The 27,303-nt window shown below is 47.9% G+C and overlaps 11 protein-coding genes across 11 annotated transcripts; 6 read left to right on the forward strand and 5 right to left on the reverse strand.

The window, feature by feature from the left end:
• Positions 1-2,022: 2,022 nt before the first annotated feature.
• Positions 2,023-2,700, forward strand: ONS95_010591 (uncharacterized protein; the record flags this gene model as incomplete). The annotated part of the gene is made up of 1 exon (XM_058504201.1): positions 2,023-2,700. One exon carries the CDS (start codon positions 2,023-2,025, stop codon positions 2,698-2,700), a length of 678 nt encoding a protein of 225 aa, XP_058360914.1.
• Positions 2,701-3,804: 1,104 nt separating this feature from the next.
• On the forward strand, positions 3,805-4,554 carry ONS95_010592 (uncharacterized protein; the record flags this gene model as incomplete). The annotated part of the gene is made up of 1 exon (XM_058504202.1): positions 3,805-4,554. One exon carries the CDS (start codon positions 3,805-3,807, stop codon positions 4,552-4,554), a length of 750 nt encoding a protein of 249 aa, XP_058360915.1.
• Positions 4,555-7,216: 2,662 nt separating this feature from the next.
• Positions 7,217-8,233, reverse strand: ONS95_010593 (uncharacterized protein; the record flags this gene model as incomplete). The annotated part of the gene is made up of 2 exons (XM_058504203.1): positions 7,217-7,373; positions 7,446-8,233. 2 exons carry the CDS (start codon positions 8,231-8,233, stop codon positions 7,217-7,219), a joined length of 945 nt encoding a protein of 314 aa, XP_058360916.1.
• A 944-nt stretch (positions 8,234-9,177) lies between these two features.
• Positions 9,178-12,341, forward strand: ONS95_010594 (uncharacterized protein; the record flags this gene model as incomplete). Its single annotated transcript, XM_058504204.1, has 5 exons — positions 9,178-9,653; positions 9,741-11,527; positions 11,741-11,819; positions 11,879-11,937; positions 12,115-12,341. The coding sequence occupies exons 2-5, from the start codon at positions 11,431-11,433 to the stop codon at positions 12,339-12,341; spliced, it is 462 nt and encodes a 153-aa protein (XP_058360917.1). The 5' UTR covers positions 9,178-9,653; positions 9,741-11,430.
• A 756-nt stretch (positions 12,342-13,097) lies between these two features.
• Positions 13,098-14,801, reverse strand: ONS95_010595 (uncharacterized protein; the record flags this gene model as incomplete). The annotated part of the gene is made up of 2 exons (XM_058504205.1): positions 13,098-14,188; positions 14,246-14,801. 2 exons carry the CDS (start codon positions 14,799-14,801, stop codon positions 13,098-13,100), a joined length of 1,647 nt encoding a protein of 548 aa, XP_058360918.1.
• An 820-nt stretch (positions 14,802-15,621) lies between these two features.
• On the reverse strand, positions 15,622-16,103 carry ONS95_010596 (uncharacterized protein; the record flags this gene model as incomplete). The annotated part of the gene is made up of 2 exons (XM_058504206.1): positions 15,622-15,934; positions 16,000-16,103. 2 exons carry the CDS (start codon positions 16,101-16,103, stop codon positions 15,622-15,624), a joined length of 417 nt encoding a protein of 138 aa, XP_058360919.1.
• Positions 16,104-17,034: 931 nt separating this feature from the next.
• ONS95_010597 (uncharacterized protein) lies at positions 17,035-18,546 on the forward strand (the record flags this gene model as incomplete). The annotated part of the gene is made up of 1 exon (XM_058504207.1): positions 17,035-18,546. The coding sequence occupies exon 1, from the start codon at positions 17,455-17,457 to the stop codon at positions 18,544-18,546; it is 1,092 nt and encodes a 363-aa protein (XP_058360920.1). The 5' UTR covers positions 17,035-17,454.
• A 652-nt stretch (positions 18,547-19,198) lies between these two features.
• Positions 19,199-20,257, reverse strand: ONS95_010598 (uncharacterized protein; the record flags this gene model as incomplete). The annotated part of the gene is made up of 1 exon (XM_058504208.1): positions 19,199-20,257. The coding sequence occupies one exon, from the start codon at positions 20,255-20,257 to the stop codon at positions 19,199-19,201; it is 1,059 nt and encodes a 352-aa protein (XP_058360921.1).
• A 228-nt stretch (positions 20,258-20,485) lies between these two features.
• Positions 20,486-24,744, reverse strand: NUO78 (NADH dehydrogenase (ubiquinone) 78K chain precursor, 5-prime end). The gene is made up of 6 exons (XM_058504210.1): positions 24,418-24,744; positions 24,335-24,358; positions 24,230-24,281; positions 24,162-24,176; positions 22,208-24,112; positions 20,486-22,154 (listed from the first exon to the last, which is right to left on the reverse strand). Exons 1-6 carry the CDS (start codon positions 24,530-24,532, stop codon positions 22,037-22,039), a joined length of 2,229 nt encoding a protein of 742 aa, XP_058360922.1. The 5' UTR covers positions 24,533-24,744; the 3' UTR covers positions 20,486-22,036.
• On the forward strand, positions 20,519-21,559 carry ERD2 (endoplasmic reticulum retention protein; the record flags this gene model as incomplete). The annotated part of the gene is made up of 3 exons (XM_058504209.1): positions 20,519-20,743; positions 20,804-20,862; positions 20,999-21,559. Exons 1-3 carry the CDS (start codon positions 20,722-20,724, stop codon positions 21,557-21,559), a joined length of 642 nt encoding a protein of 213 aa, XP_058360923.1. The 5' UTR covers positions 20,519-20,721.
• A 1,146-nt stretch (positions 24,745-25,890) lies between the features above and the next one.
• On the forward strand, positions 25,891-27,138 carry ONS95_010601 (uncharacterized protein; the record flags this gene model as incomplete). Its single annotated transcript, XM_058504211.1, has 4 exons — positions 25,891-25,974; positions 26,124-26,481; positions 26,569-26,814; positions 26,936-27,138. 4 exons carry the CDS (start codon positions 25,891-25,893, stop codon positions 27,136-27,138), a joined length of 891 nt encoding a protein of 296 aa, XP_058360924.1.
• Positions 27,139-27,303: the final 165 nt, after the last annotated feature.

A 27,303-nucleotide genomic window follows, 5' to 3' on the forward strand; every position in this document is an offset into this window, starting at 1 on the left:
TCTGCAAGCCTTGAAATACGAACAACGTTTCTTTATACGACAGACCTATCCATGAAATATAAATAAGAAAACACTCTCTAAGTCATGTTATAGATAGAAAAAGATAGAAGAATTCATATTATAGCACAAACATGAGTGCACTTGACAGTAAACTCGCGCCTGTAGCAACCAGTGGCCAACGACTCATCTGGAAAGATGTTGTGTTGAACCCTGAGCCACTGGTCTCACCATCTGGAACCCCAAACCGAGACAAGATGATACAGTCCAGCGAAGCAAGCCCTCCCAATAGTCATGATGTGTCTCCACGCAGCGATCCAATCGTTTGGAAGGAAATTGACTGGAAGTCATCTGAAACAGAAAGGTCAACGGAATGCATTACCCCAGGCTTAGATCCCAAGCACTTGCCAAGGAAGCGTACACGTCTGCCATCTTCTGCCCCAACTGACCAATCTAGAGATGCTGGAATAAAAATGGCCCCAGTGGCTGCCACCGCCCCTGTGCAAACCTTCAAGGGCAAGAGAAAGCATTCCTCATCATGCTCAAGGGCCGATAAAAAAAGACGAGGCAGCTCCAAGACTCAGGATACCCCCCATTCTGTGGTCGTACCATGCACAGAATTCAAAGAATCGAATGACGTGAACGTCAAGAAAATGAAGCGAATCCAGTGTGGAAGAAGACCATTCACGTGTCCTACATGCGGGATCCCCCATTCCTCGCCCACACGCCTTGCTATTCATGTCAATACGGGTTGCCCAACACCACACAGATGTCTAAAGTGTAATAAATATTTCGCAACTTCGCCTTGTCTAACCAGACATAAGAGACAAATTTGTGGACCAAACCACAAGGAAATATATGGAAAGTTGATAGGAACTGCAATGCACATGCATTAGCATAGCATACGTAACTAGGCTCTATAAAAGAGTAGCCCAATAGCCGCAGGCTCTTCTCTCCTTAGCAACTAGCTTCTGTTCAATTCAGTGTCACCAGCGAACCTTCAGCTTTTCTCTAGCGACCCCTTCGTGCCTTGAAGTCACCTCAGCGTGCTCGTGATCATTACAGGAACGTTATATTAAAACCTTTACTGTTAGTCAATATTATAAGCAAATGATCTATATATGAAATACTTTTACTAATTGTGTTACTGAACGGGTTCCACATTTCCGGCATTTTGAAACAATGTTTTGAGCTTTCATGCCTAAACTTAACTAACCTAGTAACCCTCGTCCAGTCATAAACGAGTACAGCGGTGCTGCAAATGATTTCGACTAATAGTTTCGCCCGCGTTTGCTACTTCAGAGCCAGCTGATAGATTTCTTCGGTTTCCGTCTCGAAATCTTACAAGAAAAACGGCATTCATCCCCAGTAACCCGTTTTCCATGACTTTTTCTTTCAACAACGTTCCCCTGAGAATCATCTTGTTCCAAAAGTCATCCAATACTCACATCTGTTGATAAACTCATACATTGGCATGGCATTGCCTGTCTACACTTCTTCGATCTAACCCTTCATGAAACCTAGCTTCATCTTCACTCTACTATACTCCAGCATTATTACGCTGTTTATTCTCAACACAGGGTGTCACCATTCAGCTAGAAGCCACCCTTTGTCCTCGTGTTAACATTTGGCTCCGTCAAAGCAGTAAATGACCCGACCGTCTCACACAGATTGTTGATTTGAAGCTTAGAATCAAGCTCAGACAATGAACTCTTTGTCTAGCCAGCTCAAAGCCATTCTTTATCCTTGTGAAAGAACTATGGGGAGTCGCTAACTTTCAGTACTTTCATACTGTCAACATTGCATTGTTCTGATATCAAATCCTGAACATAAACAGACTCCTCAATTGGATATAAGAGCATTTGTACGTCTGAAAGTCGGGGGAGATTCGTGGTAAAATTTATCCGAGTTTTATCATTCACATACCCAAAGTTTTCGACAGAGCTAGCCCCTACTTCCAATTCGATTCCCAGCCCGAACTTTCATCGACATATAGTACCAGGCACTTCGACCCTTGAGCTCACGATGTCTAAGGGTTCCCGCACGAACATAAAGCTTGCTCCAATTAGCGACAAAACATCCAACTCAAAATCTCGTCAGAACATCGTGCTGGAAACTACAGTGCTAGATGCTTTTCGGCCGCATCGGCCGTCAGTCGCTCAGCCGATCCCTCTTACGTGGAGGGCAGTCAATCAAAAGCAGCCTCGAACACTCCGTCAGCCTCGACCGAAGCTGGCTAGAAGTAGTGGCAAGGAGATGGAATTTGCCACTCCAACAGCTCGGACTCTCCACGAGCATGTCAAATCCCCAATACCTCAGCCAGGGCCGGCCACTAAGAGCAGAATAATGTTGGATCTCACTACGCCAAGTCCTCCGCCATCGACCAAGAACACGTCCCCACACTGCCCGCCAACACCACGACCTGCTACGAGACAAACTCTAGCTATGGCTCATCTGAGATCGATAACACCAGAAGAAGTTAGGTTCATCCTCCGAAGGGAAGCTGCATCCTCGCCGGAGCGATGGACTATTCCAAAGGCTAGAGGTACTAGGGCTACCAAGGTCACCAAGGTAACTGCACCTACTCGTGAGCTTCGCCCTCGAAATAGAAAGGGTAAGGCAGTCACCATGGCCACCAACTTTAGATTCACTCGGAATTTGGTTGGAAAGGGTACTCAAGATTCTCCGTTGGTCATTGACTGAGCTTGGGCATCGGCCCTGAACATGATACACATGTGGAGGTGTCCAAATGCGAATAATTACCACTTCTCCAGAGGGGGACAGAAGTATGCGAAGAGTTAGTTCAAAATTCTCTTAGATTAGTATTCCAATCGATCTTTCATGCTGTAATGTCTTGATTCCCATGCACACTTTAACTTCTTGGAGATTAATATGACTTCAAGTGTACTGTGTTTGTGCCTCTCAGCTCAACCTTGCCATACTTTTCTACTAGAGATTAGTAGTTCAACAGTTCCAGAAACGCGAGCCCTCAAAATAATACTACGAGAAGCGATGTCCTCAGACAACTGCCTGAGGTTTCCCTTCTGCGGTACGGAACGCTAGGGAAGACTTCATACATCGCGCTCATTGCCAGCTTATCCTAAGCTTCGCATGTAATGGATTCCTTGATATCAATTCCTGGATACGTCCTTCAGTATCTGTTGCGCAGCGCAACACGGGTGGCACTCAAAGTCAGCTAATGTGATACTGTTTATTCAATAATTAAGCGAGCACCCAGAAGATGGCAAACAACATCTAGAATTTCTTGTCAGCCCCGGAGTAGACATCTTTGTGCATCACCAATTTCGTTGAATTTTCTCAGTCAAGATAACAAAGACTCCTTTGGTTATCTGGCGATCTGGTTTCGATGAATATAAGTACAACCTGCTTCTGTTGTCAATAGATGTACTGCGAGTCAAAGGTAGCCCTTAAGTCAACGCAAGCAGAGCCAGGCTTCCTGCGTATGAATTTACCGTGGGGTTCTTTTTCAATTCCAGTAGAACCCTAGGATGTAACATTAGCGGGTAATGAAAGACTGTACGTTGTCTGGCTGACCGACAAAGAATTCTGCTGTTGCTGGTAGGGTGACTGAAAGCCTTGTTGAGAAGACAACAATGCCCTTATTCTCCTAAGACAAGCATACAAAGACAAGCCAGACCCCAACAAAAGCTCTTCAGTTGATTTTTGAACAACACCCGTCCAGTCCATATATAGCCTTTCGCCTCAACGGAGCCTCGACTGAAATTCAAGCTTTCCAGCAACCGCCACCGGTCTGTCGCCCTCGCCAACGGAGTACCACAAACTACCATGAATTCCCACGTTCAAGCTCTTTTCATCCTCGACAACTCCATCCTGGGATTCATTCCCAACCGGGACTCCTCATCTCACCATTCCAATTTCTCAGAAGCCAAGATCTCGACCCGCAAAGCTGTGTCTCGATTCGCTGTCGAGCTTAGCTCACATCTTATCGAGGGCCTGGATCTGGAATTACAGATAGCCTTGACGACAAGTATCTCTCGCAATGTAGTACAGCCGAGATCCCTATTTTCTCCTTCGGAAATTCCTAGACCTGATGAAGAGGAGATGACAGAAGAGGAAGAAGTGAGAATGATGTTGGATGCTCAAGTGCCGTCGCCACCATCTTCTCCACGGCCCGGATCAACCTTCGCGTTTGGGATTTTGCCTCATGGAAAGGAGATGACGGAAGAGGAAGAAGTGAGAATGATGATGGATGCACAAGTACCCTCACCATCATCTTCTCCTCCGCCCTCTGTACCAGCCATCAGGGTATGGTCTCCACCGCGTTCATCACAGACAGCCACGGCCACAACGGCACGCCATAATACGAACATCTCGGAAACCTCATATTTGAGCCCTGATCAATACTCTAGCAATCATGCGGGAGTTGATACAAGCCGAGAAGTAGATTACGGCAGACCAAGTGACCCTGGAAGCTTTGCACCATTCGCCTTTCATGCACATCCACCTTGTCCCGAATGCGGCCTGGTTCTCCAAAGTCTTCCAGCACTGATAGAACACCGCAGATTTCATTATTGAATTTCAGGACGCCAGGTCAGTTTCCTCTTTCGGTTTTGCTGATGACTTTCACTAGGATTATCTGGTCGGCAGCTAGGAGATTCGATGAATGTAAATATTAATTAATGGATTGATACCAGAAAGGTAGTATAGCACCGTATCCACCATTTCCTCGGCCTCCTAACCCCACCTCACCCCTTTGTGAAGATGTGGATTTTGATGTTGATGACTGTTTCTTAGCTTGATACGAAGCGGATCGAGTACCTCATGGTCCAATTGAAGCCAAAAAATACTAGAAATGAGCAAGACGGACAACAGGTATGTGCCTCGCATTTATTTTTGGCTGACGGAGTACAGGAAAGCGTCACTAAACCCGCTTTCTTCTCGCTTTGAGACGAGGTGTTGAGCCTTTCCACAAAAAGCTGCAACAAGACAAAAGACGAAAAGGTAAGTATCTTCCAATTTTGAATTCAACTGACAAATTGAGTTCCGCAGGTTTCGCTATATGCGGAAACAGGTGCAAGAATTCTTCTCTATGTATATGAACTCTATGAAGATAAATCTGAACAGGTAAGCCCCCTCTAAATCATGGATTCGGCTGACGAATATTGGTGAAGTGGATAAAGAACACGAATAGCAATAAGACAAGAAAAAGAGGTAGGCTTAGCCCTATTTCAACTGACAACAGATTCGAGAAACATCCTGCCTCTGTTCCAACATTTCAAGCCAAAAGATTTAGAGAACATAAAATAAACGAAAATCGTCGTCACCAGGTAAACACCCCCTCTTCTAGGTTTCTGCTAACTTTTTTTCTCTCAATAGGATCACACTACAGAGTTTGGAAAATATTGACAGGTAAGCTCTCCATCCCAGTCAAGTGATAACAGTGCCCAGTACTACAATCCGCCACCCAACTGTGTGACCTATTCAGAGTTACAGGTCAAGAACACTAGGCAAGGTACGTCCTATTCTCCCTCTGCTAAACATTCAGGGAAACGGAAGTCCCATTTCAACCGCTCAACACGATCCTATTGTCCAGGTATTCGAATCCCCAACTTGTTCTGCTAGAGCACGACACCACCAATATTTCCACAAACACAAAACGGTGCGTAATCCCCTTCTCAAGATCCAGCTAACTGTACACCAGACCCAAAATATGTGCCTACTTAGCCACGCCACACAGGACTCGAAATTGGAATGTAAGTTCTTCCCCTCCTCCGAGTAGACTAATTTTGCCTACAGAGAACCATAACTTCTGGCCTGATAGCGTGGCAGCGGGCATTCAGCTTGAGGACCAGGAGAATAACGAGGGAATAGAAGAAAAGTACATTTGATCACAGCCCCAGCGATTGTTTTTCAAGATGACAGCAGCGGTAGGTAGGTAGGATAGTACGCCACGAACTCGAAGCCCTGAGGACCTCTGGGACCTGGGAATCTTGACATACAAGACACGGAAGGATATCCGCCAGCTTACCTCTGACCCCAAATTCCTCTCTCACTGTTTGATACAAAGACAAATCAACAGAAGAAAGGAGAAAAAGATGAGTAAGATAAGTAAACGACCATGTTTGTAAGTATCTCTCCCCAGTCGACCGCCCGCACCTGTCTACAATTAACACGCCAAGGCAAGCACCTCAGAACTACGAAACTAGATGCCCAGAACCTCAAGATCAGATATAGGAGCCAAAGAACCACCAAGGCTGGAGAACAGATAAAGTAAAATACGGTAAGGTGAGTGAGTATCGCTCCTGTTTTAGGATCCAATGCCCAGAAGGAAGAACTGCGCGCGCCAGCCTATGGACAAGAACTAGAGAACCAAGGACGAGGAACGTAAAATACCAGGTAAGTAAGTATCCCAACTTCCTTCGTTCTCCTCCCCTCTCTTCTTCCCTCTCCTCCCTAGGGAAAAGACCGCAGCCCAACCTTAACATCTCTCAACACAGCAACCCGTCCAGGTCCAGGACCAGGACGTTGAGAAGAATAGCATCTAGGACCTCCAGGAATTATAACACACGCGCATGTATACCAAGATTAAAGTTGGCGTGGCTGGGCTAGCACGAGAAGGCAATGCAACTCAAAAAGAAGGGAGCGATGCGGAAGCAAGGGGGTGGTGGGCCATACATTCGACGCTTATGTTTATTGTATGTGTACACCTTATGCAATTCTTCTTCTCTTCGCTTTGAAGTCATTCCTTCTTGGCCTTCTTCCTATCTACGTCTCTCATCGCTGTGCAGACCCGGTCGGGTATATGTACATCTCCAGGCCACATTGGGGCCTTCTTATCCAAATCTTCCTCAGGCATGGTTTACGAAGGGAACAAAAATGCCCAAGACTCCGTCAATGCAGTATTACCCAAAACTCCTGCACTGGAAATACATCACCTGGTCCGGTGTGTGTACGCTCCGGCTGTATGTACCCAATCAACGCCGTGTAGTTCCCTTTTGTCGTCCTCGAGTCCAAGACAAGGACGAGAAACAACTCCTGTAAACGCCCGACGACGACGATGCGTATTTATATATGCGGTATGGTGCATGCTCGCACGCTCGCTCGCTCTCAAAATGCTATTGCGTGAATGGGTATCGCATCGTTCCTCCTCTGCCCTTCCTCCCCTATTCGCTTTCTCTCTTTTCGATATGTCCATGATTTCCTCACTGATTTATACAAGTCCACCAGCACTCATTCTTCATAAAATTCGTAAAAGGTTGCCCAACCCCGCCTTTGGCTTGTCTTCCGCTTGTAGACTGCGCGGGATATGTGGGATGGATCGACCGTGGATATCGGTATTCTGTTGAATGACTTCTTGTTTGATCCATTCTTTTTGTTCGGGGACCCAGAGATGTCTGTGCTTATTGTTAGCTAGGTTCTCTCGTTTTTACTCCTTGATCGAAGATGAAGATCAGATGGACGCTTACCCCTCATGTTTCGTCTTTGTCAATGCTCTGGCAGAGTACTCCTCTGTCAAAATCCTGTCGAAACTATACGGCACCAAAGCCGGCACACCCTCATACACCGTCTCTCTCAATGGGTATAAATCTCTCGTACGGTAACGATGGTAATTCTTGCAACTCCAAACCCCCGGCTGAGCACTCGGGTTCGTCTCACTGAGCCCAGTAATATCAATGAACAACCCATTCCGCACATCAATCCACCTCGCATCAATGACATTCTGCCCATTCCCTCTCACTCGCTCCGCCGAGTACGGATTAACATCCAGCAGATACTCGCGGATAATAGGCGTCCCGTCCGGATCCGGCATGGTAAAGTTATGCATCGTCATATTCATATTCTCGCCCAACCAAGCCAGTGTTGCGCCAGAGACCTGCGTATCGAGATCCCAATCCCACGGCATGATCTTGCCATTCCACCACCAGCCCAGCAGTGTGCCATGCGCGATCCACGTCTCGATGTTTCGCTCGCGAAAGACGGATAGGTAGGAGCGGATAAGGTGGTAGAGGGTCTCGCCGCGCTCTTCGTACGTTACGGGCTTGCCTGTGTAATACCGTATGTCGTAGTGGCCCAGCTCGTTGTCTCCACCTGGCTCATGGAAGTATTTCCCATCCCATTTGGGCTCTTCTTCGTCGTTTCGCCGCTGTATGTCTGCATTGCTGATTCGTACTACATTGTCTGCGTTTGGGGGTGGGGGAGCAGCGAGAGAGGATGTGAGCAGGAGGGAGCTGGCGAGGAGATTTTGTAGCCTCATGATTTTGGGTGTTAGAGATAAGATGGCGAGGCTGAGAAATGGTCCGAACTTCGCAACTAGGTCTCGCTCATAGAAATACAAGACTCGATTGACCTTGGGGATATCGTCCAATAATTGAAATTGTCGTCTGATAGACTCTGGATATGTCCAGAGAGGAGGGCAGGCTCTTCCTTAAGTTGTCGCGTGCTCTCTGCGCCGATTTATCCTTGCCAAGCAGCAGCCAAGAGATGACCTTGGCAGATCTTGTCAATTGAAGCTGGTGAGATGCAATTGACTTGAACGATGTTACACTAAGACTCGTATCGAAAAGGATCTAGAAACACGCAAACCAAAGCGCTATGCTGACAGAGGAAGGACAGAATAGATACAGGATCAGAATGAAGAAAGTAAGAACGGAATAGAAAACGGAGGGCACCAGACTGTTTTGTCTGGTTTATCCTGTTGGCGCGGGCTGGGTAGAAGAAGAAGGACATGATAAACCGGGGGGGACGACCGCGTAGACAGATTTTCGGGCCAGCGAGGCCAGGTCGATTAGATCCCGGGTCTTGGTTGGCCGGGCCCAAGCTGCTGGAGTATAACTAGTACTTACAGTAGTACTGTAGTGGAGCTCATGTTCAGCCTACGCAATGCTCCCGCCAGCATCCAAGGCCTTGTCCAATCTCGGACGTGGAAGACGCGGAAGAAGAGGGACGAGGTGGGCAGAGGTGGGAAGACAGAAAGAGCAGGCCAACTAGGTATGGAGCTGTGTCGTGTGACAAGTGGGATGTGGCGCTGCATAAACAGGGATGCGAAGCATGGGTTTTGTGCAAGTGCACAAATTTACAGTGAGGAAGGCGTTGGCCAAGACCGGCCGGCTCATATCAGTCTCAAGCCACTGCCTTTCTGCATCCGGCAGGTTATAAATAGGGGGGTGCATTCGAGATGAAGACATGACGACATATAAAGTAAATTTAACATGGGCCAAAAAACAGATTCAGGAGATATCCTCACGAAAGGGTTCACATTCAAGAAGATTCAAACTTCTAAAATCTACCTCCCCATTAATCCCAACAACCTGGTCAACCCAACCACAATTGATTCGCGGCCACTTGCGAGTTCAACAACGACAGCTCCAACCATGTGGCTTAACCACCAAAAATCTAATTCTCCGACACCGAGAACAAGCGTCGCGCCCGCTGATGAACTTTCCCAGAAGCAGCCAGTACGAATCTCGGTCCCGAAAATTACCCCTGCATTGGACTTTTGATGGACGTTGTGCATCGGATCAAGACTTCCTGGTGCTAAAGAGACACGCGGCCACTTTCTCTTCGCAGATTATTGCAGAAAATACAGTCCTGAGTTTGAGTCGAGTTGTAAGTGGTGAGCGATAAAGATATTATCTTTATTTAATTGGGGGCCAGACGTGAGATCAGGAACAGATGTAAGTCGCCGCCCTGGCTCGCCTGGGTACTGTCCCACCAGTACTGTACAGCTGCCATGCATTCTCAAGCCACTGACTGAGCACAAGGCTGCACAAGTCTTGAGTGTCCTTTCCATGCCAATTCAATCATCATCATCAAAAGCCAGCCAGCCAGTCTCCTGCTGGGAGATTGAATTGAATGTCAGCACTAGGCAAAGCTGACAATGAATACTGAACACGGCATCATTAAAGTTCACACTTTCATCCGAACTCTTACGCTACGTAGTCTCATCCCGAAGTCTGTGTTCTCTAAATTTACCTACCTACTTATTACCAACCAGATCTTGAGCCTCCCCTCTAGACCTCAATCTCCAGTAAATTACAAGCAATCCTCAGAGGGTAACAATTTCATATGATCGTGTGCTTGCCTGCTGTATGTGTCAATACATTTTCGGCACATCGAGCGGATTAATCCAAGAAATGAGAATGACGGTCCCGATGCTGGTGCCCAGCCGGAACGTCGGAGGACATGCTTGCCATGTTGGAAGGGTGTGGGGATACGAGATATAATGCGAGTGCGAGATATAAGGCAGGACAGGGCAGGATGGAAAGTGGAGTTGAGTTGAGGCTCAAGCTGATGGATTGACAGTCGAATTTCTTGACATCGTGGAAACTGAAGTAGCGGCTGAGGGCGTCAATCCCGAAATTTGCTTGGCAGAAGTCGTACGCTGTACTGTACATCCACACATAATACCTGCCAGGAAGCAAGCAAGGCAGCCACGCAGTCTTAGTCTCAGTATAACTCATAATTTAATGTCCAAATGACCGCAGTCAGTCCTCTCCTCCCCAGATCCGAAAACTATCCAACCATCCATCACTTTCACAGCCGCCATCCCCCCCCCCAAAAGATCGCATCCATCCGCGTGTACCAAGCTTTCCAGCCACAGGAGATCAAACGCTCAATCTCAAACAGCGCATGGATACTCCCCTAACTATCCTGAAAGATGCGCAGTTTATGCGTGTGATATATACCTCCGTATGTTACTCGAGTAAGTTCAAGTTGGAAAAGGATGACGAGGTTGTGGGGTTTATGAGTGAGGCTGACGGGATGGCTGCTGAGTTGCTGAAGTGGATATCGCAGGAAAGTACAGGACCTTGTTGGTGCCTCAACTCTCAGGCTTGAAGTTTTTTGAGATGAGTGAGCCGAGACCGAGGCAGCGGCATTGCGGAAGCGAGGACCGGACTTGAGGCTCCTCGCCGGCATCTAAAGTATCAATCAACCATACACAGTCATTCCAAAACATTGCATCTTATTGATGTCGAAGATGTCAAGATTCTGAATTGGACTTGTGAAGGGTATAGGATTGGAAGGAACCGACATATCAGAGCAAAGGATCTGGCATAATGGCGGAAGATGCGGAGGCATCACGTGCGAAGGCTATGAAGGCTGTGGAGGCTATCTTTGAGCGGTACGTTGGCTGTTTACTGCGTTATATTTTCATTTTTCACTTGTGCAATAGTCTTTTTAACTTGTACTAACAAGATCTGATATCTTTGAATACCTTCTTCGACTTTCCATTCATCCAAACCCTGTCATGACTTCACTCCCTTTCCTCGCTTCCAGACCACCCTATCTCGCTTCTATCCCCTTTGTCAATTCAACATCTCAAAATAGATCCATTTTCTAGCGTCAATATGCATCATCACATCAAAAATGACAGAGTCAACCAGCTAATGCAATTCTAGATACCTCCTCATAGCCAAAGCCACCGATTTCACCGGCTTCGATAGACACATCATGGAGAACGTCAAGCTGATAGACGCTTCCGCCGAGGGAACCGTGACGTTCGAATTTCATATCGATGAGAGGTATTCGAATGTCAATGGTGTCATGCGTGAGTGACTCTTCCCTTTCATTCTCTACCACGGAGGTGTTGTTGTCGTTCGAAGGCCATTTCTCTTCTGGGTGGGGATTTGTCGATGAGGTCTATCTAGAGAGACGTTCAAGATAGCATTTACGGACCTTCTCTGTCCTCAATACACTTCATTTCTCATTGCATCTAAGCAGTTTCAGAAGAGTTTGGTCCTTGAGGCTGACAAACAAGCAGATGGTGGAGCAGCAGGCGTGATCTTTGATATGTGCACGACGACCGCTTTAGGTCCACTTGCTAAACCTGGGTTCTGGGAGTAGGTACCTTCTCTCCTGCTCACTTGCAAAACATGATTGCTTATATTATTGATTTTAGTTTCCTCGGTGGTGTAACAAGAACCTTGAACATCAGCTACTTACGAGCTATTCCAGTCGGTACGTTCGCTACTTCCAATTCTCCCCCACCATTTTCGCCATCCATTCCCCCAACTTCCTCCGTCATCACTTCCTTTCAGCACCTCCCACAGCCCCCTCATCTCCATTCCAACCCCCCTCCCCCCTCCCCACTCCCCCAAGAAACCCAACCCTAACACCCCCACCCTTACAAAACAGACACCACAATCCGCATCCACAGCCGCGTCCTCCAAGTCGGCAAAACCATGGCCATGATCCGCAGCACCATGACCACGCAAGACGGCAAAACAGTCCTCTGTACATGCGAGCACCATAAAGTGGGCTTGCCTAGTCGGCCGGATCATCTGAAGCATCGGATTCCGTGGGATGAGCTTTGGGAGAAGGATGGGGAGGGGGAGGGGAAGGGGAAGGGGGCGAAATTATGATGTTGGTGATTGGGTGGGAGGAGGGGAGGGAGGAGGAGGGGAGTGGGAGAGGTTGCGCGATGTTATTTACGTATTTCTGTTTCTGGCGGACGATGTTCTGGCGAGTTGGATAGAAGTGCTTCCTAGAAATCTGATATCAAGCATAGCTAAAGTGTTTTGAGCTTTCCCGAACTCAAATCAGACAAACAAAAAGTCTCTTGCTTGATGTCTCCCACTCATGGCTTTCGTCAAATAGAAATGGAAGAGGATACACGGGCTTCGATTACTCAAGTAGAGACGCTAGGGAGATCAAATGAGGCCTAAGGGGAGTATTTGACGGAGTCGGAGTCATATTCTGGCTTCATCTTCCCAGCTATTTACATTAAATGTCAAGGTCTCCCCAGCACTTGACGCTGAGTTTCCTCCACTTTTTGCATCCTTCGGCTTGAACCGCTTGATGTTTTGTATCTCTGGATACTTTTCCTGTCGCTGGAGCTGTGACATGTGCCAGCTCAGACTTCCCCGATATCATCATCGAGGTGGTCTCTGAGGGTGTAACTCCTTCATCCCATCAAGTATGACGAGTTTGAACCCATCTTCCTTGGCCCCTTTTCTCCCTCGCACGCCGCGTGCCAACGACTAATCTTTTGACCAAGGCCGAGCGTCGGCGACAATCAATTCCTTGTCAACATCTATTGACCGAAAGACTGATAGTGTCTCACAAAAATAGTGAGCCGTAGTGTTTAAAATCCGATAGTCCGATAGTCGTCCATCCTTTCAAGGATCCCTCCTAAACGAGTTCAATCCACTCTTCAAGTTAAATTTGAAATTGAACCCTCTCGCCCTCTCCATCATCGGTAGACTAGGCGTTACACTCAACGGAATCGATTTCGCCCTATCTCTCGTCCCAACCCCGAACCCAGCCCCAGCCCCAACCCCAACCTCACTATCTCTAAACTCCACCTTCTTCTTCCCCACCCCACCAAGATTCCTCCCCTCCCCTCCCAGATCAAGATATATCGTGATCTCCTCCCCGCTCTTCCTACTCATCGCGGTCATCGTGCTGAACGCTCGCTTCTTTTTAAGCGATTGCTGGCGTCGGCGGAACAGGAAGAGGATGAAGGTGCAGAGAATGACGAAGGAGAGAACGCCGAGGACTATGGCGGCGATTATGGCGGGGGACATGCGTTTTGTGGCCATTTTCTGGGCGGTCGGCGTGGCTTGGTTGGCTTCGGCTTGGTAGGATGTTCCAGATTGTGAGGTGGATGGGAGGAGGCGCGTTGCGCTTTGGGACATGAAAGTTGCTGACGTTGAAGAGGCGAGGAGAGCGGCTTGAACTGATGAGCTTGTTGATATTGATGTGGATGTTGAAGACGACGTTGATTGAATAGTGGAGGCGAGAGATTCTTGTACTGCTGATGATGTGGAAGATCGTGGGATCGTGGATGAGGTGAATGGTATTAGGTTTGATGACGGAGGTGTTGTTGAGGATGTTGAATGTGGTGGAGGTGATGTTGTGGATTGAAGAGTTGTTTGTGGAGGTAGAGTAAATACTGGTACTGGTGTACTTGAAGTCGTCCGGAGAAGACTAGTCGTGCTTTGAATCACAGGCTCTGGAGTAGTCGTACTCGAAGTAAAAACAGGTACTTGCTCAGTTGAAGTTGGATCAGCAGGAGGAGCCGTGAAGTCCACGGTGGGTTCCGGTGGTGGCGCAACGACTGAAGTTGGTGGTGGTATTGTTGTCGTCTCTGGCGGTGCAGCAAGAGGTGGTGCTGCTGCAGGCGTGCTCTCAATAGGAGCTGGTAAAGCGGAAGATGATGGAGTATCCTTGAGAAGTCCACATATCTGCCTAAAGAGTACTTGGGCACCTACAAAAGTCAGATGAGAACAGATCAGATGAGGTTGTCTGAATCATTTAAACTCACTTGCGGCGGTTACAATACCGCAATCAGTCACTAAACATTTGTTCTGCGAAGTGACTGACCCCAGAACACTACTTACAACTCCGAGGATGCTGTCTGGTTTCTGGCATTGACAGGCGAAGTCATCCGCGGCGCAGCCAGCAGCTGTCGCTGCCGAAGCAATGCAATTGTTCGAGCATCCAGGAAGCTTGGCGATCTTTTCTTGTAATCTCTGCGAAGTCACCGAATGAAGTAATAATGTGAAAACAATTAAAACAACATCATTACGAGAAGATAAGAACATATTGACAGCCTGCTGCCCTTGGGATTGACATTGAGGTTGACGATGTTGGGGACGACGTCGAGCCAGACTTGGGATGCAGGTGAAGGAAAGGACCTCGAAGTATCCAGAATGGGCACCAGACGCACATATCCCCAGCACTGATCTCCCGCAAAGGATCCGGTGGATCCACGCCAGGGCAGGGCATCTTTCGGCTGGTGAGCGGTTCCTTGCCCAGCGATCATATCGACGACTTAGGATGGGAGAGGATGAAAACCACAAACCCACACTAGACGACATCTATCAGACGATACAGAGGTCAGACACAAGTCCTCCAATCGCAATGCCGAGAAACATCGAACGGGTCCATGCCACGAAACTAAATCGTTGCGGGAATCGGCTGGTGTTTTGTTGCTCGGGCGCAGAAACATCAGAAACGCGGGTTGAAACATCGTGAACCTCGTCAAAGCCTCCTGGTGCCAATTATCCCACACTCCCGCGATTTCACTAGCGACCGCCAATGAGACCCCGAAACCTGTCACGGATGCTGAAGTGAACTGGTAGGCCAATCCTTTTGAACTTTCTTATTGCTCCAAGATCCTAAATGTCTTGAGAGGCGTCGCTATCTTTTTGGACGGCGACCTATGTTGATGCTTCCTGACGTAACCGTCCATCCTTCTTTCTGTGCTACACTCTGACAATTAAGATGGCATGTTTGGGCGTGTCCATGATTGATGTAGTAGGTAATTTTGAGAATATATTGAAGAACAGAGCGTCTTGATATCGTGCAAACGCAAATGAAGAGGTTGCCCAGACTTGACGACAAACCTACTTTGGGAACAAGAAGCGATGCGGTTGGTGAGTGGGGACAACATGACGATAGGCATAAATCTCCTTTGAACTCTCCGGCAAAAATCTTCCGACGATCTCCTTTGGCCTTGGCTGAACTCGCACTGTAATCCAGCAACCGTGGACAGGAGATCCTGTCGATCACAGCAACCAATCGCTTTCAATGACCACCGCTTCAGATCCACAATTTATTTTTCAAAACAGTATATGCTGACTCTCCCCAACTTTATTTATTACCTTGTATGCCTGATGAACTTTGTCCTTCGCGCCATCACAGTGGTGCATCGAGCCCTACAATACCCTCTCTCGCCTCTTTCCTCGCCGTCACCTCAATCTCGATCCTCATCTCATCCTTCATTAACTCTGCCTGGATCATAGTTGCCGCTGGTCTGACATCACCAAAAGCCTTCTTCAACACCGGCCATATCAAGGGAAACTCTTTCTTGTCCGGTAGAATATATCTCACTCGCACGACATCTTTGAGGGTCGCGTCGGCCTCTTGGAGTGCCGTTTCGATGTTTTTGAGTGTTTGTTCCGTTTGTTCGATGATTGATGAGCCGAGGACTCCTGTGGCGTAGTCATAGCTTCATTTATTATTAGCCTTCCTGACTCTCTGGAATCTAAGTGGTGGGAGGAACAGAGAACAGACCCAGTGGTTCCTGAGACGAGAATCCAAGACCCTGTGACAACGGCGCGGGAATAGCCGATTTCAGCTTCGAAGGCAGAACCGGACGATATGTTCTTTCTTGCCATGGTTCGTGATATCACCACTTGCTTCAGTATATCTTACTGGAATTTTTTTTCAGTGTTCCTGGAAGCTGATGCGAGAATACCTAGTTAAAGTGGTGCTGAAGTGAGTCACGCCTCGATCCGAAAGGTGGGGTCGAGACGATCCGGGGAAGCGAGACCAGCCGAAAATCAAAGTCTACATGCGGCCGGATGTAAACAAAGCCGTAACTCAATTGGATTGTGTATCAAAAGTACCGCACAATGACACGTTCATCGGATGGCCATTGCGACTAGTGTGCAGAAAACCGATCTTAATATAGAGAGAGTAAGCTGATCTAGAAACAGAGTTGAGGATGTCCGTGAAACAAACTGGACAAGGCCGAAAATTAAGCGACACTCACCTAAGTGCCTGTTCGGATGCCTTGCTTGACACGAACACCTTTCTTGCGAAGCTATCCCAAAAAAACTATTATACCTTTCTGGATGGTTAATTTACGCAGATCTAGACCTCACGTGGCTTTATGTATGCCTCTTCTAAACGTTTGAAATAGCACATACCTCAACGGAATCCAAAGTCTTTAGTATTTTACATGGCAGGCGAATTTCAAGTACGCATGTCCATGTATATCAGCTGTTGGCCTTCTAGAGAAAATGAGCACTGTCTGTTACTGCCAAGAGACGATGCCAGTACAAGGTGTCGTTGAAGCTGCCAATCAAGTGCACGCACGGATCGAGTCCCTCGGGCTCTCAGGTAAACGCCTTCAAGCTATTAACATAGCCATATGGTCCACTCTGCTACGCACTGGGCAGTACTAGGTATGTCCGACGTAGCATCACGTGAATACTTGTCAATGAAAAAGAGCAAAGTAAATTTGAAGTGATACCCTTGAAGAATGGACCAATGTTTGAATAAATGAAACTTACTGGATCTAGGGGCTGATTGGGGTTTTCATAGAGCATGGACAAGCAACATGTTATTTGAGAATATACGTGAACCGAGGAGGGAAATGGAAACCCATTGGAGAGTTAATTAAATTGAGGTAACACATGACGCTGGGAATGTTTACGCTGTCTACGTTGTGTTAAACATTGTCTTTGTTGTAGAAGAATTTGCTGGGATTTCAATGCGACATAGCAATGTTGTGAATCACCAGCCATCGCGTGAATCAAGACAATGTTAATGTAGCTATTGCTTGTATTGCTATCTATATGATATCATCGTTCACTGGGACAACGACATTTATGTCGCTGGGAAAGCTCGCCAACCCGCGTGAGTCACAAGAAAGAATTATAAGATTCGTCTCGCACTTGGGACATGGACACTACCATTTTGTAAGCCACATCTCGAGATCCATAACCCTGGGTATCCGTCACCATGATGGCTCCTTCGCGATTGCGCGCCCGCTTCTTGAGAGCTACGAATCCTCAACGATACATCCGACCAGTGGGTATGCGAATCCCAACTATAAGTACTTTTTTCAATCGTGCGACAATCGAAACCCACGGCTTGGAACCAGTCACAAATCGAAATGCAATGATTCTGGATAATATCGTCCAAGCCAAGTGTCCCTCGTCCAACTTTCCTGGGAAGCAGCAAGACGTCAATGCTGAGATCAAAAAACTGCAATACATGTTCAACCGGGAGATAGCTGCTATCGCGAAGCATACGGCCAGTGGAGTCTATATGCGAGCGGCTCACTACCGGGAGGACCTAGATCCAGACTACTACAAATGCGAGGATCAGAGATATAATAGCATTCTGAAAGACCGAAAGGCCATCGCCCATACAATGGACTTCCGTGCATGCCTCCAGCTCGTCGACGAGCAGGAGATTGACCCGGTGTACATGGACATTGTCTTCGGTATCTCCCTAGAAGAGGCGACAATGTTCAGCGTACTCGAAGAACTCAGCGGACAGGTCTACAAAGCACTCGACCCAACATACGTCCTTCAAGCTCGGGCGAAATTGAGTTACGGAACCATACCTAAGTTCGGCAGACCAACAACCCCTTCAATGTTTGCAGACTGGTTGAAGTTTATTCGGGATGTCTGCCATTGTTTCCTTGACCTGGGCGACATCAAAGATGAGAAGTTGTTGCAGGCGATGGTTTCGAAGGGTACCAGATTGAGAGAAGACTTCCTTGAGGCTGCAGCTGAAGAGGAGAGAAGATACGAGCGGGAGAAGAGAATTGTGACAGGACGACTAGAGGAGCAAGTCGAGCGGGATGTTGAGAGACTCAAGAAGTTGTGGTACTGGCCTGAGATGAAGGAGAAGCTGTTTGGTCTGTGGGGCATTGACGTTTATAGTGACAGTGACGATGATACTGACACTGACGATGACTCTGACGATGACTCTGACGATGACTCTGACGATGACTCTGACGATGATTCCGATGATGATTCTGACGATGATACTGACTCTGACGAGGACTCTGACGATGACACTGACTCTGATGATGACGATTGAGTGGAGACATGGTTGTACATTAGATGAGCAAAGCCGCTTTGGGAGTTGGTGTTACTTTGATTTCCTTGATTTTGTTGTTGCTGCTGTTATGGGAATGATATCCACATCGATCGCATGCGGCGGTAAAGAGTCAGGTTGGGATGTATTCTGTCAGGCCACTAAACAGGCACTTTAGGTGCGTGGATATGGTAGATCAATCTGGCATTCCAAACTCTTCTGCATTACCTAGAAGCAGACGAACCTAGTCCATAGGAATGAATGGACTATGAGGTAATGCTGATTTTGCATGCCTTTAGAGGCATCATGAAAGTGCTGTCATAAGTCCTATTACAATTTAGCACTATGAACCTTGGCGAGGTGGGAAATGTCTCTACCACACATGAGAAGACTGACCTGTCTAAACACATTCTCCAAAACGCTACAGCATGGCCTGCATGTTCCATTTCCACTTGTGCGACAGAATCTTTGGGCATGGCACATGTGGATGAAAAATGGTATCGTCCTGTGACTATTCATCGTTCTGGATGCCACGGAAATCATACAAGCCTCCCGTAACCACGCCGAAAATCCAACGCCAGCGCTCAACACACAAAGACCAAATTCGAACGGATCTTTGACAAACCTAAGGACTGCTCCTAGCTCTGCCGTAACCTCACTGACCATCCTGCTGCTCCCTCAACCTCTTCATCCTCTCCTCCGCTGCCTTCGCCAATATTTCCCTCCTACTCATCCCTCCCGCACCTCCATTTCCACTCCCACTCCCAGCGCCAACACTCTCGGCACCACCACCCTTCCCCACACCAAGCACAAACTCTCCCCCAGTCCAACCCCCATGATCATCAACTTCATCCTCCTCCCCATCCCCACCAGGCGCATACGCATCCGGCTCCCCAACCACAAACCCACTCTTCGTATAATCCGCCTTCTCCACCTCTCTCTCAATTTGTTTACACAACTCCCAGAAATTGCGGTCATGAGGTCCATGCACATTGTGTGCGAGTTCATGACACAGCGTCTTACGGATTGTCTTGTAGTCCCTGTACCCATCATACGCATCAGTCCGCAACCTTAATTCAATAACTTCGCCAGCATTCCTATTCAGCCCAAGAATCCGCGTCGTGCCTTCGTGATTCGACTGTGTGTGTTCGATGGGATTCATTTCCGTGAGCAGCGGAACGGTGAATTTATGTTTCCGCATCGCGGCTTTGATCCCGATGTCATCTTTCAGCCGTTGTAGAAACTTGAGTGATTTATCTGGATTTGGGAGGTACGGGAGTGGACGGAGAGTCGTAAATGTGTATTGGTTCTCCTCCTGCTCTTTCTTCCAGTCGTGGGTTTTGTAGGCTTTGACTTTCTGGGCTGGGCGGGCATTCCGTCTATTTACTCGCCGCGAAGCTTCTTCTTGTGCGATGGAGATGGAGGATGCTTCTGCGGCGGTGCTGCCTAGGAGATTTATCTTCTTGTCGGCGATGGTAGAGAGCAGGAGGTTTGGATCTTTGAACGGCGGTTTGAGGAGACCGAGTTTGGAGATCATGAGCTTTTGGTTGGAAGAGGGGATGGAGAGTCTATCGACGATTTCGTCAGAGAGGTCGAGGATCGTGGCATCGGAAGGAAAGGTGTATGTATGAGGAGTGCCATGGTAAGTGAAAGTGATAGAGACTATCTCTTGATTGTCAGTAGAACCAGTCTCGGAATCTTGGTTGTCTGCCATGTTGGAAATACACTTGAGTACTTGGTTATATGGAGACAGGAAGATATTGGCTGTAAAGTCTTGAATTGTTATATTTAAACAAAAACTCGTTCTGTTCCCGGATTACTTGTTGTCCTACTGTAGAAGTTTCCAGCCAGGCTCCTCGGCTTCGTAATCATCACTGTCCCGCCATAACACAGTTCGCCCCGCCACCCCTGTCCCGCCCAATTCGCGGCTATTCCCCCAGCTCCCGCCTGCCAAGAGTCAGATCTCCAAGCGACAAGCGCCCTCCAAAGAAAGGGAAATCGCGTAGTTGCGTGTCCTCATCCAGCTCAATTCAATACATTTGCGCCAACGCACCTTCAACAACCCCATTGCCACGAAACACAACGAAGTAGCTGCCAAAGGCGAGCAGCTATCCACTCCTTCATATCGCGTTGTACGGCGACGAAAGACTTCAACGCTGAGGCGTTACGACAGCCATCATGAATCTTTTCAGAGTGCTGGGTAAGTGTTGAGGTTCGCTCCGGGAGAGGTGGAAGGAGAGATGTTGACAGATTGGTTTAGGGGATCTCTCCCATCTGGTCTCGATTTTGATCTTATTACATAAAATGCACCAGACGAATGTACGTATCTTCCTTTAAAGCATTTCAATTAAATTGCTCGTCTTCCTTCCTCCCTTTTCTTACTTTTCCTCACACTCTTCCATCCTCGCTTCACGAGAACCCCAGAACTCACCGAGCTAATACCAACCCCCCCCAGTCCTGCTCCGGCATATCCTTCAAATCCCAAGCCCTCTACCTCATGGTCTACGTAACCCGCTACATCGACCTCTTCTGGACCTTCGGCGACAGCGCCTACAACACCATCTTCAAGCTCCTCTTCCTCGGCTCCTCAGGCTACACCATCTACCTCATGACCACAGCCTACAAGCCCACGCACGACCCCAACATTGACACCTTCCGCGTGCAGTACCTTCTCGGCGGCTCGCTCGTCCTGGCGATCATCTTCCCATACAAGTACACACCGTCGGAAATCATGTGGGCGTTTAGCATCTGGTTGGAATCTGTCGCAATTCTGCCGCAGCTGTTTTTGCTGCAGAGGACTGGCGAGGCCGAGACGATTACGACGCATTATTTGTTTGCGCTGGGTAGTTATCGCGCGCTGTATATTCCGAATTGGATCTATCGGTACTGGGCGGAGGGACACTGGGATGGTATTTCCGTTATGGCTGGATTAGTCCAGACTGTGCTGTACTCGGACTTCTTCTGGATTTACTACACCAAGGTCCTCAAGGGAAAGAAGTTCGCTCTACCGGTATAAGGGATTACTCTGGTTGAGTTTGCAGAGTGTGGAGGGGAGGAGAGATTCTATACCCGGATTTGCACGGGTGGTGATGTGGATACGAATCGGGATATTCTATGGGCGGTGCTCGAGAGAGCTGTTATTCCTGGGCAGGCGATGAATGCTGTGCATGCATGAATGGCGTTGGGTGGGATGGAATGAAACGATTGGGACCAAATACTGGACCTCGATCCAATGGAAGGACGAAGGAAGGAATTATCATCTCTCTTCGTTTCAGTGATATTGATGTACAGTATGTAACAGGATTAGATTTGATTTCGTCGCGACAGATCAACTATTAATGCAAAAAGTTCATTCAGAACAGACTCGCCCTTACAAACATTAAAGTCAGAAGCGATTTGTTTACTTTCTTGCATTCTTTGTATTTTACTACTTCTTCCCATATATACACAGCCAACACCAATGCAGCGACGAAAGGAAATACAAAATACAAGATTACGACCCGTATGCAACCTGTCCGTTAGGAGATTGACTCGAGTAGCCTGAAGCCATGAAGTTCGTCTCTGGGTTATTCTGCTCCTTCGCTGCTGAACATCTTGCCATTGTTGGCGAACTGTATCTGGATTAGCCTGTAATTTGCTTGCAATGGAACTCGTGGTCACATACCTTCTTGAAATAACATCTGTGAAATAGAAGTTGTCGATAACCTTTTTCAACGGTGCTCCAGTTGCCTTGCTTCCCTTGTTCTGATCCACCAACTGCACCTTGCTCAACTGCTTCAGTGCCACTGGCTCGACAATATCGTAGCTAGCCAGGGCAGGACTGATCTCCACCATGCGGTCACGAAGCTGGGCAACGTCGTCGTATGGAAGAGCTGCGCCCAAGAATTCACTGACTGCTCGGATGATCTTCCAGTCAGTCCGGGCTGCACCAGGTAACGAAGTTGCGGCACGGCTCATCTGGACACGACCCTCAGTGTTGACATAGGTGCCAGACTTCTCTGTGTAGGCGGCACCTGGGAGAACAACATCGGCGACCTGCGCACCACGATCACCGTGATGGCCTTGATAAACAACGAAAGCATCCTTTGGAATATCTGCGGCGTCAAATTCGTCAGCACCGAGAAGCCAGATGAACTTAGGCTTAGTCTCAGCAACGGCTACGGATGGAGTTGTGAATCCAACTTCGTAAGCACCAGCTCTTGATGCAGAACGTTGAAGGACGTTGTAACCGTTCCATTCCTCGGTCAAGAAGTTGGCAGCGTTCTTCTCAACGAAAGCACCCACCATCTCATAGATGGCTTTAGCGTCAGCGTGATCCGTGACACCAGATCCAACGATGATCATTGGTTTCTTGGCAGCTGCCAGCTTCTTGCCAAATGGGCCAGCAAGTGCCTTCTTGAGGGCAGCAGCATCAGCTCCAAGGTGCTCGAACTCGAAAGTTGACTGCCAGGTCTCGCCAACAACGCCAATCTCGAGATCAGATCTCATCCACTGCTTCCGGATGCGTGCATTCAGGCCAGCGGCCTCGTGGCGAGGGTTGCTTCCAACAATAAGAATAGCATCAGCTTCCTCCACACCCCAGATCTTCGAGTTGAAGAGGTAGTTTGAGCGGACATCGACTCCGTGAGCGATTGGCTGACTACCTGATGGCTGATCAAGAGCTAAGTTGTCTGATCCGAGCTTGTTGGCCAGATCCTTCAAAGCAACCAAAGACTCGACTTCAACGAGATCGCCAGCAATTGCCTTGAATTCGTTACCCTTGGGTGCAAAGTCCTTGTACGCAGCTCCAATCTCGACCAATGCTTGTTCCCAGCTGGCTGGGAGGAACTTGTTGTCTTTCCGGATAAGCGGAATTGTAAGTCTCTGAGTTTTCAGTCCATCGCAGGCAAACCGGGACTTGTCGTTGATCCACTCCTCATTCACATCATCGTTGAGTCTGGGCAGAATTCGCATAACCTCTAATCCTCTCGAATCCACTCTGATGTTTGATCCAAGACCATCTAGAACATCTATCGATTCGGTGTGCTTCAATTCCCAAGGGCGAGCTCGGAATGCGTATGGCTTGGATGTGAGAGCTCCAACTGGGCACAAATCGATTACGTTGCCGGACATTTCGGAGTCCAGGTTCTTCTCAAGGTATGTTCCAATCTGCATGTCGTTCCCACGTCCAGTAGATCCCAGTTCTGGTGCACCTGCGATATCGTTGGCGAATCGAATACATCTCGTGCAGTGAATACATCTGTTCATCGAAGTTTTGATTAATGGTCCGATATTCTTGTCTTCTGTAGCACGCTTGCCACCAATCTCGTGAAATCGTCCTCTATCGGCTCCATATCTCATCGATTGATCTTGTAAATCACACTCTCCTCCCTGGTCGCAAATGGGGCAGTCGAGTGGATGATTGGCCAGCAAAAACTCCATAACTCCTTCACGGGCTTTGTGTGTGAGGGGCGAATTGGTCTTTACGACCATTCCGGGTTGTACTGGCCATGCACATGATGCCACAGGCTTTGGTGCTCTTTCGACTTCTACCAGACACATTCGACAATTTCCAGCAATCATGAGTTTTCTAATTTGGGTCAGTGGAGGCTCGGCTCGTAATCGGATTGGGGACTCACTCATGATAGCAGTATCTAATTAAAAGTCAGTAAAGCCAAACAAGTTTTGATACAGTTCCTATGCTCACCTAGGGATTGTAACTCCTGCCTTCTCACATGCTTGAATCAACGCTGAACCAGCTGTGGCAATCGTCAACACAGTTCCCAACCCCGATTCCCATGCCTCAACATACCTTCTATCGAAACCTGCTTGCCGTCTGCAGAACCAATTAGCCATGATTTGCACCACATCATCCGCAGAATCTATGCGCCTTACCAACAGTGAGTGTAACTTCAGCCTGTCTCCTGCTTGTGGTCGCAAATGTCCTGGCCGCGTTGGAGCTCTGCCTGCTCGTCCGCAACGCCGACCGTGCCAGAGAATTCCGCAGCATTGTGTCCTCTCGTCGACTTCACAGCACAAAAAAGGAAAATCGACACCGTAGGAAGGGCGGGGGGCGTGCAATTGGGACCTTGAGCTCTTCTCTCTGCAGTCCTGACGTTCATGAAGCTCTCATTGAGGTTCGCTCGGTTCGTCTGGCCTTAGCGTGTATCTGGCGGTCATTTGCTAAGCTACGACGCTGATTGGCTAGCTCCACTTCGCAAGCACAAAAGGAAAATTTCGGGAAGCCGAGTTTCTTCTCTTCTTCTTCTTTCGATATTTAAATTGTATTGAGCACGTTTTATTGTGGGTGTACTTGGGCAGCATTCGAGCTTCGGTGAGATTGCTGCTACTGTCGAGTCTTCCTCTATCTTGTGTTCTAGAGCACACCTTTTTGGGCGCTGGAATGGATGCAAATGAGAGCTTCAAGCTCAACGAATGCGCAACTTACCGCCGGCTGCTACATATCCTACTTTGACCATGATTTGCTTGTCACAATAAACGAGGATCTATACCTGTCCACCGACCTTTATGTTTGAGCTCCAAGCTTCCTCTGGGCTCAGAAGCTTCGTGAGTTCGATAGCAGCTCCTTAATAGCCGCCTCCATTGGACGTTCTCGCCAGTCTGAGTCGATGATACCGCTGTTTGGTTCCAATCAAGCGTGATTTCTCAGCATGTCACATCTTTGGTGCCGAATAGCACAGAGGAGCGGGCAAGGGCCCTAGTCCAGCTACCGTTTCCCTTTGAGCACATTGAGCCATTACACTTGCGAGACGCTACAAAATTCATCATGATCTACCAAAACCAAAAGAAAGTCTTAACATGCTACTTACTTTAAAGTCGTGACTTTGCTGGAGGTTGACTTGTCATTTCAGAAGTTCCAGAACATGCCATGTTATATTATGGACCTTGGAATCAGCACTCCCGCAAATTGAGCTTCTGACAATTCATCCAATCCATCAACACCTCACCTATCATACCCTCTCTTGATCCAATTAGTATCTCTTACCTTGAACATGGAATCCTTGTGCTAACTGAATATGAGATATTCGATTGTTGTGCTCGCCCAATTCTGTACAATGGATCTGGAACAAGATAAACTCACGGTTTGTAATCAAAACATCACTCTTCCCATCTTCAAACCTTCACTCATCCAGTCCTCTTAGTTACATCTTCGTGAAAGCACCCGTCTCACTCCGTACCACCCAAGGTCGCAACATCCCAACCCCTGTCCAAGCCACCATCGAAAACCAACAAAACAGGGGTACCACCAACATCCTTTCGTCACCTCAAAAATTCCCCACCTCTCAAGCTGGTGCTTTCAACCTCTCACAAGCAGTAGCAGTCGTATAAGCCTTTCACCATGACAAAATGAGCGAGAGCATCCCGAACGAGCGCATCTTCAATCCAACGCAGTACTTCTTGGGGCCTAACCGAGCTCAGGCCCTGGAGCAGGTGAGTCCATCGCATTCTGATCTCATTTCAACATCAAGCACCTCATACCTGAAATACTCCTTCAATATGAAATTTTAGAAAGCCCTTCATTCTCCATATAATCGATTCCAAGAATGACAAATACAATGTCCAAGACTAACACCATCCAGCCATCCGATATAATCCACCACATCCTCCACCGAGACCGGCACACCGGGCTCTCCCGCCTCGCATTCAACAATTTCAAAGCCAAAAAGCGAGCTGATCGGACCTTCAGGATCGATGGATCCTCCCTCGTGATAGCCGTGGACGGTGTCATCCATCCTCCCAGTCGTCCTCAAAATCCGAACCAAAGTCAACCCATCTCGCCAATTTGCCAAAACAGTGTGGTCTCGAGAGCAAGAGCCAGCTATGGGATCTTTTTCGGTCCGTCGTCGCTTCATAATAGGAGTGCGTTCGTGCCGATAGGTAAGACTACTTTGTCGAGGGAAGCTGGTATCTTGAGAGGATGTTATGATGCTCTAGACTGTAAGCCTACGTCCCGCCCGACTCCCTCTTCTCAATTCCTCACTATCCCCTCCCGAAATTCCCCCTTCCTAACCACTGTCTCCCCAGACATTCTCAAGACTATCTTCCCTACCCACAATCCTCGCATTCTCCAGACTATAATCCTAACCGATTCCCCTTACCTCGTACAATGCCTAACCGAGTACGTCTACATCTGGGAGCGCAACGGGTATCGCGATTCGCGGGGCCAATATGTAGAGAACAGTGAGGAATTAGCGAATCTGGCAAGTATGGTTTTGCAATTTGAGAGGGCGGGTGTGAGGGTAGGTTTTTGGCTTGTGGAGGGTGAATGGAGTGAGTTTAACTCTCTTTAATCTTGGTTTGTCTGGATTTCTTGTCAAATGGCGATTCTTAAATTGAGATTGAGATTGAAATTGAGATATTGATGAGATGTGAATGCTGATTCTTAGAGTAGACACAGATGCCAGGCGATTAGCTAGTGAAGCTGTTGACGAAGTAGAAATGGTAGGAGAGAGTGGTCTTAGATGTGCAGAAGTGGAGATTCTGGACGCCAAAGGCCTGGAGGGTGATAGGGAGGCGCTAGTGTTGGAACTGGAGAGAGCTTTTAAGCAATACTTGACATCAGAAGACTTTTCCCTGAAAATACACAAATTCTAAAAGCCACTAAACGGCATACATTATATTCCACCTCAATCTCAATGCCAAAACTCGGAATCTCACATACAATTGTGTTTTGGAGTCATTATCAATAATTGACATTGGGAGATGGAATCATCACACACATGATCTCTAATCTGACGATGCTCCGAGCAAACTCCAAGT

The sequence above is a fragment of the Cadophora gregata genome, assembly GCF_030347475.1.
Source record: "Cadophora gregata isolate MNR1 chromosome Unknown scaffold_4, whole genome shotgun sequence".
NCBI lineage: Eukaryota > Fungi > Ascomycota > Leotiomycetes > Helotiales > Ploettnerulaceae > Cadophora > Cadophora gregata.

Bases quoted from the DNA above. Each gene is read 5' to 3' on its own strand.
- NUO78 (XM_058504210.1), bottom strand. From the start codon at position 24,532: ATGCTGCGGAATTCTCTGGCACGGTCGGCGTTGCGGACGAGCAGGCAG. The intron at 24,359-24,417 runs GTAAGGCGCATA...TTGGTTCTGCAG, and splicing joins TGAAGTTACACTCACTGTTG to ACGGCAAGCAGGTTTCGATA. The intron at 22,155-22,207 runs GTATGTGACCAC...ATCCAGATACAG, and splicing joins ACAGATGTTATTTCAAGAAG to TTCGCCAACAATGGCAAGAT.